The sequence below is a fragment of the Glycine soja genome, chromosome 8 (genome assembly GCF_004193775.1).
Source record: "Glycine soja cultivar W05 chromosome 8, ASM419377v2, whole genome shotgun sequence".
In the NCBI taxonomy this organism is placed as follows: Eukaryota; Viridiplantae; Streptophyta; class Magnoliopsida; order Fabales; family Fabaceae; genus Glycine; species Glycine soja.
The window spans coordinates 6795856-6810381 of record NC_041009.1 but is presented as its reverse complement, the minus strand read 5'-3'; the positions used below and the strand labels follow the sequence as shown (position 1 = coordinate 6810381).

The 14526-nt window shown below is 28.5% G+C and overlaps 1 protein-coding gene and 1 long non-coding RNA gene across 2 annotated transcripts; both read left to right on the top strand.

The window, feature by feature from the left end:
* The first annotated feature begins 2260 nt into the window (after window positions 1-2260).
* LOC114423745 lies at window positions 2261-3050 on the top strand. Its single transcript, XR_003668901.1, has 2 exons — window positions 2261-2438; window positions 2567-3050. It is a non-coding gene; the product is annotated as an uncharacterized LOC114423745 (long non-coding RNA).
* A 4632-nt stretch (window positions 3051-7682) lies between these two features.
* Window positions 7683-14168, top strand: LOC114420866 (homeobox-leucine zipper protein HDG11-like). The gene is made up of 10 exons (XM_028386583.1): window positions 7683-7783; window positions 9940-10018; window positions 10164-10355; window positions 10546-11343; window positions 11466-11567; window positions 11673-11879; window positions 12377-12557; window positions 12670-12941; window positions 13043-13132; window positions 13710-14168. Exons 1-10 carry the CDS (start codon window positions 7683-7685, stop codon window positions 14088-14090), a joined length of 2403 nt encoding a protein of 800 aa, XP_028242384.1. The 3' UTR covers window positions 14091-14168.
* The last annotated feature ends 358 nt before the right edge of the window (window positions 14169-14526 follow it).

The following is a 14526-nucleotide window of genomic DNA, read 5'->3' as shown; positions in this document are numbered from 1 at the left end:
AAAATTAAATAATTGAAAAGAAATTCCCCTAAATGCCCTTATATTTTTGGGAAAAAAGAGTGCAAAAAATTCCTTTATTTATATTATATAAGTTTTTATGTAATTTCTTTAGTTATATGGCACTAACTTGCAACAATAATGTATCATAAAAAATATTATATTTCTTTTTTTGTTAAATTTATAATTACATATTAATAAATTTAGTTCTTTTATTCTATTTTTTAAATATGTGGTTTTGTCTTAAAAAATCAAATTCATAAATATAATAAATGAATGTGTAATCAGTAATGGAATGCATGAATTCAAATACTTATTAATGGCAACATGAAAATTCATTATCCTTTTCTTTAATACCTTATAATAAGTATGCATTTAAAACCTATTTCTTTTATTAAATGTCCCATTAATTAATATAATTTATTAAATAAATAAAACATTAAATAATTAAAAATGAATTATCTTAAATGCTCTTATTTTTGGGCTGAAAAAAGAGCCCAACAACTTCCTTACTTTATATGATAAAACATTTTTATGTTTTTTCTTTAGTTCTTTGACAATAAATTGCAACAATAATATATATAATAAAAGTATAATTTTTTTTTGTTAAAGTTGTAATTACATATTAGTAAATTTAGTTCTTTGTATTCTATTTTTTTAAAATAATTAAATTTATAAATACAATAAATTAATGTGCAATAACCATTTATTGAATGCATGAATTCAAATATTCCTTAATGACCATTAAAATTCATTATCATTCCTCCCTTTTTTTTAAGATCATTATCATTCCCCTAATATCTAATAATAAATGTGAATTTAAAACCCACATTCTATATATTAAATGTCCTAATAATTAATATTATTTATTACTTAAATAAATAAAAATTAAATAATTGAAAATGAATTATCTTAAATGCACTTATTTTTGGACTGAGAAATGTACGTGTGCCAAAAATTCCTTCTTTTAATATTATAAAAGATATATATATATATATATATATATATATATTATAGTTAAGTAATAGAATTGAATTAATAGATTTTCAGAAATCACTATAAAATATAAAAAATTAAAATAAATGGTTAGTGATATGACAAGTCAAACAAACATATAAATGCGGCCAATGAAATGTTAATGGAAAAATTAGATTATGCAGGTAATAAATAAAAATATTTCTAAATAATAAATTAAAAAATTTATACGACAACTCTAATGAAAATCTTTATTATTATTATTATTATTATTATTATTATTATTATTATTATTATTCACAAAGTTCCCTTAAAAAATCTTTAGTAAGACACATGCATTAATTATATGACAATAAAAAAAAAAGAATTCAAATGTTTCAAAATGAAAAATCATTAATTCACTTTTATGTCAATTATTATTATTATTATTATTATTACATTAATTACTTTGAATTGACTTTTGAAAAATCAAACTCAAAATTTATTATTGTCCCTTCATGTTTTTGTTTAAATTCAGCCCAATCGTTTGAGGTTAAGCACTATGTCATTCCTAATTATAGTAGTGAAAAATGAGAGAAGGAAAACTTCAGTGCAGCCAATTTTGTCACTTCAACATCTCTAAAGAAATCAAATTTAAAGCATTCCGAATATTGCTTTGCAACCCATCTGCAATAAGGCATTTATATTGGCTCGCATCAACCAGGTTGGCAAGTTCACATATCTACAAAATCAAGTTTTCTTTGAGCTGTGTAGATTTAGATTAATTGATAGATATTTTTTGACGAGTTCCTCTATCTTTTTCCCTATGCATGTACTTTACTATTATCTTCTTGGTGATTTTTTAAACTCTTATTGGAAATTTGTAAAAAAAAAACTCTTATTTGGAAACAACTTATGTTTTATTTTAAAATCAATTATTATTAAAATTTCATTGATGAGAACAAAGAAGATAGGAAAAAATGAGATGGATGATTTTGATCCTACATTAACCTAATTTTTTTTGTTTTTACATGTCTATGTTATTCATTGTTCTCAGTGGAAGGTATAGTGCACCAGGCTCAATGTTTAATTGTGCTCAAAATGAATAATTGTCACATATGTATTGCTACAACTTACAAGTAGACTAATTATTTATGGCCTATATATGTAGTATGCAGATCCATCATCTAATAATTAATTTATTGGGATTTCATGTCTTTCATTCAACATGTTTTTGATAATTAAGTGTCATTTTACTAATATCTTTTGTTGATATATTACGTCTATTTTTGATAGGTTTCATTTGTGGAGCAGGTGGGAAGTGGGTGACAATGCAAGATGCAAAAACCACCGGCTTTTCATTTGTGGCAATAGTGCATATGGAGCTGAAAGATGGGTTATGACACTTGAAAGAATGTGTGAGAGGTTTGCAAGCGCCTCAGCTGAAACTATATACATGCATACCTAGTTGTGAGGCTGAAGGAGAGGTTGGTTACTCTTTGTTTTCTTTGCTCCATCCAAATCCTTGCTGCTCATCTTTAATTTACTTATTAATTTAATTTGTGATCTATTATTATGTATTTATCTCTAAGTCTATGCTATTCATTCTTCTCAGTGATTAGATCACCTGACGGAAGAAGAAACATAATGCACCTAACTCACTCTATGGTTAAAATGTTTTGTGGGAATTTGGACATGAAAGATGACAAAAACTTCCCACATTTAACCAGGATGAATAATGGTGGGACTAGGTTATCTAGATCTGTTCGGGTGAATCACACAAAGCCAGATGAGCCTAAAGACATGCTACCTGCTTTTGACTTCCGCTCTCTCCACAGAATGTTTTTGACTGCTTAACAAGGAACAAGCTAAGGCTCAAAGTGTAAAATTATGTAGCCCATATTTCATTTAACAGTAAATTTTAATCTTGAATTATAGAATCATTAGTATTTTGGCAGACATGTTTACGTCTAGAGGCTTAGAGTTAAATTTGGCATTCAAATTAGTATTTTGTAGACAATCCATACCCACTATGTGGTTGTTGCAAATACACTTGTATGCTCAACTACTCAGAAAATGAAGTCGCTTTTGATTGCCAAGATTTGTACGGATCTCTTGCTAATGTTAAAACAAAAGATGAATGAAGTTTAAATTCTTAAAGGTGAGATGTATACAACAACAACAACAACAATGCCTTATCCCACTAGGTGGGGTCGGCTACATGGATCAACTTCCGTCATAATGTTCTATCAAGTACCATACTTCTATCCAAACCATTAATTTCGAGATCCTTTTTGATAACCTTTCTTATAGTCTTTTTGGGTCTTCCTCTGCCTCGAATTGTTTGTCTTCTCTCCATCTGGTCTACTCTCCTCACTACAGAGTCTACCGGTCTTCTCTCTACATGCCCAAACCACCTAAGTCTATTTTCCATCATCTTCTCTACAATAGGCGCTACTCCAACCCTCTCTCTAATAGCTTCGTTTCTAATTTTATCCTGTCGAGTCTTACCACACATCCACCGCAACATCCTCATCTCCACTACACCTACTTTATTCTCATGTTGGCTCTTGACCGCCCAACACTCTGTTCCGTACAAAATCGCCGGTCTTACCGCAGTCCGATAAAACTTTCCCTTTAGCTTGATCGGTACCTTTGCATCACATAACACCCCCGATGCTTTTCTCCATTTCATCCATCCTGCTTGAATGCGATGATTCACATCCCCTTTAATTTCCCCATCATCCTGTATTATAGACCCAAGATATTTAAACCGTGTGACTTGAGGGATAATATGGTCTCCTATTTTCACCTCTGAGTTAGAAACCCTCCTTCTTTTGTTGAACTTACGTTCCATATACTCCTATGACAAAGGTGAGATGTATATATGAAACAAATTAAGAAAGTGACAGATCGAAACTCGAATTGAAAGATGGAAGAAGGATTTTTTTTTTTCTGTTTTTGTTGAAGAAGGGATGAAGGAAGGGGCAGGGCTGAGCCTTCTGGTCGGTGCGATGAGAGGAGGCCAAAAAAATTTAAGAAATTATTGTCGTAAAAAAAGATATTATTTTGTTATTTTGTAACGAAAATAAAATTATATTCTATTTTCACCTCTCTTTATATTTAAATTAACATGTGATAGGTTATTTAAAATGTATTATCATTCATTGTTAGTTTTTTTAGAAAAAAATTAATTATCTTATAATAATTCAAATGATAATTTATGATTAAATAATAATGTTTACATTATCAAAATATAAATATAATTTTTTTAATGTATTATTTCATAAGTCCATATTAAATAAATTTTTAACTTACTGTGACATGTTAACTTTTAATGGATTTATAATAATAGTCTTAAAACACTTTTTTTTAATAAAATAACTCAACTATAAAAGGAAAAAAACTAAATTTTAGTATATTAAAAATTAAAAACAAAATTTTAATAAGAAATTATATTTTATTGGTGTTAGACAATAACAAATGAAACTAATACATTTTCTTTAAGAGAGAAATATAAAATTAAATTAAATTATAAATATAAAATTAATATTTTAAAAATAATATGTAAGTCAATAAAAATAATTATAAAAAATATGATAAATTCCTTTCAAATTTATCCAAATCATTAAATTGAATGATAAAATAAGGATAAATTGAATAGAAGAATGTGATATGGATATCTTTTTGAGATTTATTAAGCTATATTATTTGTTTGATGTTAAAAAAAACCATATCATTTTAATGGAAACTACATGTCTATTTTTTATATCATATATATGTTTATATTTTTAGATACTTTAATATAAAAGGATTTTATTTATCATTTTACCTTGGCCCATAAAATTTGAAGACCGGCCGGCCTTGGGAAGAGAGTTGTGGTGGTGATGTTGTATCGGAGCTCTGATCGGTGGTGCATGGTGATGATGAAGACACAAGGCTTGCGGCACAATCATTTTACAATCTTTTCTCGTCGCGACAATGTTGTTGTTGATGTTCTTGATATGCCCCCGACAGCTGTGGAGACAACTCGCGAAGTTGTCAAAGCCAGTCGTGGCAATGCATGCGCCGCCAGCAAAATTGTTGTCGTAGGAGACTAGGGATTTCACGGAAGCAAAGAGGAGCTAGCTAGTTTTCTTCGAAGTATTAATTACATTTAAATAATTATGAATTTTATTTAAAAATATTAAATCCGTTACATTAATTATCTTTTAATATATCTAACAGTTATAAATATATAATGGACCACTTGATTCACGGTTCCATGGTAGAATTCAGACATTTTTTTTATTGAAATGAGTTAAAAATAAAAATTAATTATCATAATAAGTTGGTTAAGAAAATATTTACTAAAATAAATGATTTTTATCACATAATACATATGAAGCATCATCATACATTTTTTGTTTGTCATTTAATAGGAGAAGTCACTTTAGTATGCTTCATCTTGTTAGATATTTAACGGCTAATGCTACATATTTCTGTTTAATAACTAAATTCATCTCACATTTTCAATCAATTATTATCTGTCAAGGTGATGCAAGATATCTATTAAATTAAACTTTTTATTTTATAACAATTTATTTTTTCTTCAACCAATCATATTTGTGTTATATTGATGTGGTTATTTATAATAAATATAAATATATAATTAATTAAAAAAAAGAAGATTACACATTGTTAGTACAAAATGAAGTAATATGAGTATTTATTTTTATTTGGTTTGGTAATGAAAATTAAAGTAGCATGCATATGTATTTCAATATTGTTATAATATACTACAAATTATGATAAATAAAAATTATTACATTTTTTTTCTTGTTGTATCCCTTTATATACGTTATTATTGTCTAATATTAAATGAAATGTTGACTTTAAAAAAAATCTTTTTGAAACAAAAAAATGATTTAAACCTTAATTTTTTTATATATAATATCTTTTTTTAAAATCTATTTCTACACAATTCTTTCAAGTATCCCAATGACAAGTTTTTTAAGCTTCAATCTATAATAAAAGAGATTTGTTTAGTTATAATATTTTTTATCTAAAATATCATTATTATTATTATTTATATGTAAGAATCAAATTAGGAGATTTAATTACACTAATTCATTGAGTTAGACTATTGTGATAAAATATATTATTTTACTAAGCAAATATGTTTTTAAAATAAATAAAAATAAAATTACAAGTGGAACATTGTTATATTTATTGTTTAACCTTTCGTTGATATTTCATTATAAACTTTATAATTATGATATACTCTTCATTTTTTTACTTATATATTTTATAATATTAACTAAAAATTAATAAAATATATAGGAATGAAAATAGAATATAGGAGACTATATTTAAACTTATTTTTTTAAAAATGTTTTTTTAATAAAATAAACAATTTTCTGTTTGGATCAGCTAATTGAGTGAAAATGTTTAGTTATTAAATAAGAATATTTAATGTCGATCAAGTCAATGCTAAACCTGACAAGGTAAAATATATGGTGACGATAAAATATATGGTGACGCTTCTTATTTCCTATGCAACAAAAATCACTCATTTCAATAAATATTTTTTTTTATCAACCAATATGGTAATTAGTTTTCATTTTAACGTATGTTGATTAAAAAAAATCGTAGAATCCACCATTTTAAAAATTCACAAAACTTTTAACACAATTATGAAGTTATAAATTGTTTGATCTGTGGGTCACACGTCTATGGGTTGACCATTTCCAACAGACCAAGCCAAAAAAAGCTGAGTTGTATATGTTCTTGACCAGTTTTAAGAGTTTAATTTCTTTTTTTTAGTTAATTATGAGAGTAACATCCATCACCTAAATATGTAATTATAAGTTTTTTAGAAGATGTTAGTTGAAAAAGAAAGTTTTCAGAAGCTGCATATATGGAGAAATAAGAAGACAAATACCAACGAATAAAAGAAAATAAAGGTATTCAAAATTATTTTACGATACCTGTTTTTTTCGATTTTAAAATTGAAAAAAAAATGAAAACTTGTTATTAGCTGGGTTTTTTTTTTGTCAACATGTTATTAGTTGGTGTGACTACTTTTTTTATTTGAATTTGTTTTTGGTCAGGACACGGGATATATAAAATTGAGACTATGGGGTCAAAATTTATGACATCTTATCAAAATTCATGTTGACAGACATGCAATGAAGATTAAATTAAATTCTAATTATTTTGTCCTTGTCTTTCCTTCTTCGATCTTTGGTCTCTCATTACACGTGGCAACATGCAAGAAATATACCCGTTTAAAAATTTCAATTTATTTAAGATTTTATTCCTAGTTTGATCTTTATCCTATCAGGTTATCACCCACTTTTATAAATGTATTAACTCCTATACATGTTTTTTTTGGGGTTGAGAACCACTTTAATTTTCTTTCATTCTTTATGTCTGGTAAACTTTAAAACTGAAGTCTTTGGAAGAAAAAACCTTCTATAATTGCAAATTTTCAAACTATCTTTTCTCTCAAATATGGTATTCTTCCAACACAGATTGTTTTACTTTCCATAGCCGTTTCCGCTGATAGGTGATAAATGCTGTAGTGAGGGAAAAAGTACACATTTATTTCAACATTTGACAACATCCTTTAAGATCAGACAATGGGCATTTATAAGCGAACGGAAGTTCACACTTATAAGAGTTAAAAACATTAAGGCTTTAGTCGGTGGCTCTTTGCAGATACATTTCCATACCAAGGTTGACAAGAAATGAGTGCTTCAAAATCAGGTGGTGGATCAGGTCGTGGTCAACAAGGTGATTACCATTGGCGTAATCGTCATGGTCGCGATAAGGTTGCTAGACTTGAGGAGTAAGATAATCGATCCTCTCTTCACAACATTTTTTTTCTCCCTCTTTCTTATCTTTGTGTGTTTTTTTAGTCTCTTTCTTTTCAATGGAAGCCTATTAATTTTAGGGTTCAAGGGTTAAGAAAGGTTACCTTTTTGTGAAAATTTGAGGAATTTCCTATGCCGACTTTGCGATTATAGTTTACACTTTTCACAAAATCATGCAAGAAGTTATTTCATAATTCAATCTTAATTTTTGTATGAAAAATGGTTGCAGCATGTATACTACTTTTGTCTCTCTAAAATACATCTTTGTAGCAATTTACTTGTCTGTTTGTATAAATTACTTTTTTGAATTAATTATTTTTTTATGAATATATCCTTAATTACTCCCTCTATTTCTTTTTAATTGTAATAATTTTGAAGAAAAAATGTTTCTTTTTATTTGTAATTAAAGTTTAAGATTATTTGTTGTCAATTACTACTATATCTTTACCCACATTAATTATTTTACATATTTTTAAATGAATAATTAAATATTTCAAAGATGAAATAATTACTTATTGGTCAGTAATTTGGTGGATATATAGAAACGTAAAGAATAGCTATTAGTGCAGAGAGAAATAAATGTATTGGGAAAGTAAATTCACAATGGGTGAGTGCAAACAAACTTTAAACGGCAGTTCATTAGAAAAAGAGAGTATTTTATAATTTTTGTAGTCAATAAATAGTAAATACTATTAATGAACATAAATTCATACTTTTTCTTCTATGTATATATCAAGGAAAATTACTAACACACATTAATAATTAATTAATTAGGTAAAAAAAGTGAGATGATGAGATCCAATAATTTTAAGAATAATTTTAAAAAATGTATATTTTAACAAAATAATATTATCAATTAAATTAATCAATTTGTTTAATTCTTGTAAACTAGTTAAAAAGTTTTTAAATATAGGAAAAACAATAGTATTCTCTAATACACTCTTTATTATAGAGTGAAATTTATTAAAAATCATAAAAAATTATAGATTTTTAAGTCTTATTTAATGAGTTCATTTAAAATTTTATAGATTGGAATAAATCTAAAACAATGGAAAAAAGTGTGCTTGTGATCCTCCTTTTGTACTATTTATTTAAGTATTTTAATGTCTTTTTGCCATATTATTTATTATATTTTTTCTTTTAATATTTTCTTTACTTTCATGCACATATGACCTTTTAGAGGGGTGTCAAACAATATTTTTGCGCTTCTAATTCAATGTTTTTCAATTTTAACGAGTTTCAAGTTATTATCCCCGTTATCGGATGAGTAATTAACTTCTCATAATCAATTTTGTTGGACAATCATATTTTTATCTGTCGTCATCAAACAATTTAAGCATTAAGTTTTAAGGGGACTTAATTCTTTTGTTGCTCTTTAGCTGCAAACATTGCCCATTATTTTTTCTCTTGATTTGAAAAGTCGACAAACATGGTCTCTTTCTTTTTATTAGTAATTAATTCTTTATTTTCTTATCTTTCTAAAATTTTGAATCATTGACTTTAGTTCCTGTAAAATGATTTAATTTTTGTTTCGGTCAATAAGCATTAACAGAGAGATATATTGGGTTATGTAAAATATTTTTATTTTCTTTGATTATTATCCCGCAAAATCTGATTTGGTCCCTAGTTTTATCTGAGAAATTTTAAGGTAAATAAATTATATTTATTTTAAGGATATGTATCATCAAGATAATACTTGACCAGAGAACAGTACTAAAAACACAAAAAAAAAACACTGAATCCATGTTTTGTTAAAAAATGCATACATTCATAGACATAAAATAGGTAATTTATCAAAATTTTAAATCTAACTAGTAACTAGCTTTGTCAATTTCTTGGGTTTGTGACCTGTTAGCAATTTCTTTCTGAATTGTCTTCTGATACATAACATACTGCTTAGATATCCTTCATGTATTTATTGATGCCTATATATGCAAATTAAATACACTTGCGTGTTTTCTTGTCTCGTTAATTATGGATTTCATTCATATATTAATTGTTTGTATCTCTGCTACATAAATATATCCTAAATATTGATGCATAGTATTTTTCTTTTTTGGTATTTGATATTTATAACTATCTCACAATAATTTTGACTAGCTAATTGATATTTTCATTTTTTGAAATACAGAATATTCAAGGAATGCACACATCCAAATGAAGTGCGACGCCGTCAAATAGGCGAGGAGCTCGGGCTTGATCCTGAACAAGTAAAATTTTGGTTTCAAAACAAGAAGACGCATATAAGGGTATTTTTTTTTCATCATACTTCATTTTTAATGACAATTATCTTACATCCTTAGCTAAATAATAATCTGCTGATCATTTTATACGTCAATTTCATGCAATTTTCAGACTATAAATGAGCGATTAGATACAGATGCTCTTCGGCTTGAGAATGAAAGGATACAATCGGAAAACAACAAAATGAGAGAGACTTTGGAGAATCTTTCATGCGGATCTTGTGGGGGTCGAGCCATGGAACCAGTAAAGCATCAACTTTCCTTGCAAGTCTTAAGGGGGGAAAATATTCTATTAACTAAAGAGGTTAGTAAATTATTTTGTAAAATTCATTTAGACCAAGGTGAGTCACATATTTCAAATAAGATCAATTTTTGATTTATTGGAAGACACCCATAACATAGGACAAAAAAAATCTATTTTATTTAATTGATTATCTTACACACTAATGATTAATTCATTATTAATTGATATTCATTTATTACTTGTTTTTCAGTGCGAGAGGATAACCTCACTTATGGCAAAAAATGGGATAAATATTAATCCAGCACTACTTCCTGTCCTTCCTTCTTCTTCATCACATGATGCCTTAGGAGGAAGTTTACTAAATCAACCAGTTGGAATTCCTGCTCATAATCAATTCATTTCTAACCATGATAACCATTATATTCCTGCCGCAATTCCAACTCCTTTTCAGGATAATCCTATTGTTAGCCCTCCTAGCCATAATCAAGACATTAACCCTGCTCCTACCATTGATCAACACATTCCTACTCTTGATGATCCCACTCTCATTGGAGATAATTCTCCTTTGATTTCAAGTTTTGATTATAATATTCCAGCTTTGGTTACTGCTCTTGATCGAAATCTTCCCGCAATGATTCATCCTCACGATCAAAATAATAGCATTCCTTCCGCTGAGAAAGAAATTCATCAAGTGTCTAACAATTCAAACAATAACCTTTCTGCTCTAGAGTTGGATGCAGTTCAAATTCTAAACAATGATATGTTACCCCAACCAATGAAGAGCCTAATTAAAGATATGGATAGTGTACAAATGTTGAAGATTGCAGAAGATGCAATGGAAGAATTGATGAAACTTCTCAGTTTGAACGAGCCCTTCTGGTTTAGATCTTTACTAGATGGGAAATTCAATCTTCGGCATGATTGCTACAAAAGGATATTTGGTAGGAGCAATTGCTTAAGTGGACCTCATGTACGAATGGAATCGTCGAAAGATTCACGAGTTGTGAAAATGAGTGGGGCACAACTCGTTGAAATGTTCTTAAATTCGGTTAGCTCTTCTAACCCTTCTTATTTTGTCAAATATTTTATGGTTATTATCTACATATTTGAAATATAGATACTCATAACGATAATGATATATTGATATGTATTATACTCTAATCTTTCTAGGACAAATGGGTTGATCTATTCCCAACAATTGTTAAAAAAGCTCAAACAATTCAAGTACTTGAAAGTGGTTCATCAGGAAACAGAAATGGAGCTCTACAGTTGGTATGTGTTCCTGAAAACCTTGCTTTATGTCATTTTTTTTCTTTCCTTTTTTCATAATCACTTTGAATTAGGTGATAATAAGCAAGGACTCTTTAATTTGCACAGGTGAATGCAGAAATGCACATTCTTTCACATTTGGTTCCAAGTCGGGAATTTCTCTTCCTTCGTTATTGTAAACAAATTGAAGTAGGTATATGGGTCATAGGGGATGTGTCAATTGATTCTTCAACATACAAAACTACTGTTTCTCACGCTCGAAAGCTTCCATCTGGATGCCTGATTCAAGAAAAGTCGTCTGAGGGATTGTGCATGGTAAATTAGTAAAATACATTAACTTTTACATATCCTTTTTCGCTTGGATCCTTTCAACAACAACTTTTTTTTTCTTTTTAATTTACAATTACAACTAATTAGTTTTTCTTTCTTTTTTCTCATTTCTCTTCCTCGCGTCCATCTCACACCGTGAGAATCAATTTTTAATTACATTGCTGAAATAGAATAACTAAATATAGACATGTTTACTTATGCTCAAAATGAATAAATGTCACATATATATTGTTACAACTTACTAGGTGACTAATTATTTATGGCCTATATGCAATGTGCAGATCCATCTAATAATTAATTTACTGGGACTTCATGTCTTTCATTCAACTTGTTTTTTAGAATTAAAAGTTGTTTTCATTCATTGCTAGCTCCACCGTTTGTAGGGTATTGTTGAACCTCGATCATATCCTTTCTTTGGATGCTCTAATCGCATGCAAGTCAAAACAAACTTTTGTTGATACTACTACGTCTAATTTTGATAGGTTTCATGGATGGAGCACGTGGAAGTGAATGAAAAGATGCAAACCCACAATCTTTTCAGAGATGCTATTTGTGGGAATAACGCATATGGAGCAGACAGATGGGTTATGACCCTTGAAAGAATGTGCGAAAGGTTTGCAAGCTACTCAGCTAAAACTATACCTAGTTGTGAGACTGGAGGAGGTTGGTTACTCTTTATTTTCTTTGCTCGATCCAAAGTTATTCTAATTTTAATTTATTTAATTTGTGATCATTATTATTTGTTCATATCTAAGTCCGCTGTTCATTTTCTCAGTTGTTAGATCGCCCGACGTAAAAAGAAACATAATGCACCTAACGCATCGTATGGTGAAAATGTTTTGTGGGAATTTGGACATGCAAGACAATCCAAATTTCCCAAATTTAACCCGGATGAACAACAATGGGGTTAAGTTATCCATTCGCGTGAATCACACAGGGCCAAATGAGCCTAAAGGCACGATCATTGGTGCTGCTACCTGCTTTCGGGTTCCACTCTCTCCACAAATTGTTTTCGATAACTTGATAGACAACAACAAACGAGCCAAGGTTCAAAGCCTAAAATTCATATACATGTATTCTATTTGATACTAAATTTCAATCTTGCATTACAGAACCATTAATATACTTTCATAATATTTTCGTTGTAGTGGGATACTCTATGCGATGGAAGTGCAGGGCACGAGATTCAACGAATCTCAACTGGAAGCAATCCTGGAAATTGTATTTCAATCATGCGGGTACATACTTGTTATATCTATTTCATATAGAATTTTAACTTGTTAGAGTGAAATAATTTTTTAACTTAATTTTGGTTAAAAGGGAGTTAGAGTGAAATAATTTGGAATTAGAAGCATTTCGTAGATTGTTTTGATGCTGCTAATAATTATAATTGTACAACATTAAGTTGGCCTTAATTAGTAGAACTGTATTCTGATTTCTTAAGCAAGGTATAAGATTTGAGGCGCATGCTATCACTATAGACGTGAATCTCTTTAGAAACATTACTCCATACACATTAAGGATGTGGCAAAAAAAATATGTTTAATGCTTAAAATAAATACTAGAATAAGAGTTGTTGGTTCTTTGGTTAAATTTATTGAATAATGATACATCCACAATAAGCTTTTACATATACTACTTTTATATTTATTTTTTTCTCTATTTCTTTTCATCATATCAATCATCTTATCTATTCTTTATTTTTTTTTTTCATATCTCTCTTTTAAATTTTGAACTTTGGTTTACAATATTTATAAATGATCGAGTATTATCATCCAAATTCATTTCAATTAATTGTTCATATATGTGGTGCAGCCTTTCATCCCTAAAGAGAACAATATGGTGATTCTCCAAGAAAGTTATGTAGATGCTTTGGGATCCATGTTGGTATTCGCTCCTTTTTATATGGAAGGATTGGATTTGATCATGAAGGGAGAAGACACATCACTGTTTCCGATTCTTCCCTCTGGCCTTACCATATCTTGGGATTACCAATCAAATAAAGTTCCTGAAGGACAATCTGGACAAGTTGGTCAATCAAGAGGTTCGTTGGTGACTCTAATGTTTCAACTTTTGGCATCCAGTACATCTAAAATAGATAATGTAGACATGAAATTAATAGGTTCTATTAATACACTCGTGACCTCAACTGTGGAGAAAATTAAAGATGCTTTGAATTGCTCAAATTCGAAGTAATATATTTTCAAGATGTACTTTAGTTTTGGAATAAAGACAACATGGAGTTTTGGCTAATGTTCTACATTGTATTCAACATTTGCTTGTGGATGTATTCAAAGAATATGGTTATTTACTTGTAATGAGTATTAACCAATTATTTATAATATACTTTTTGAATTATTATTTATATTAATTATGAATATCATATATATATTAACTTAATTTGACTAATTGATTGGTCGTACTAAGACTTATGTTTTGAATGACCTGGATCTGGATTGAGTTATTGTCGAGAATCAACAAAACAAAATCCTTTCTTTATGAACGCATATATAATAAACATTATTTAGAAACAAAAATAAACGTAAAAAATAGAAACAAAATGTCAAATTTGAAAGCTTCTTAATGTAAACAATGAAAATCATGAGCCCAGCTAGTTAACAAAATATCTCAT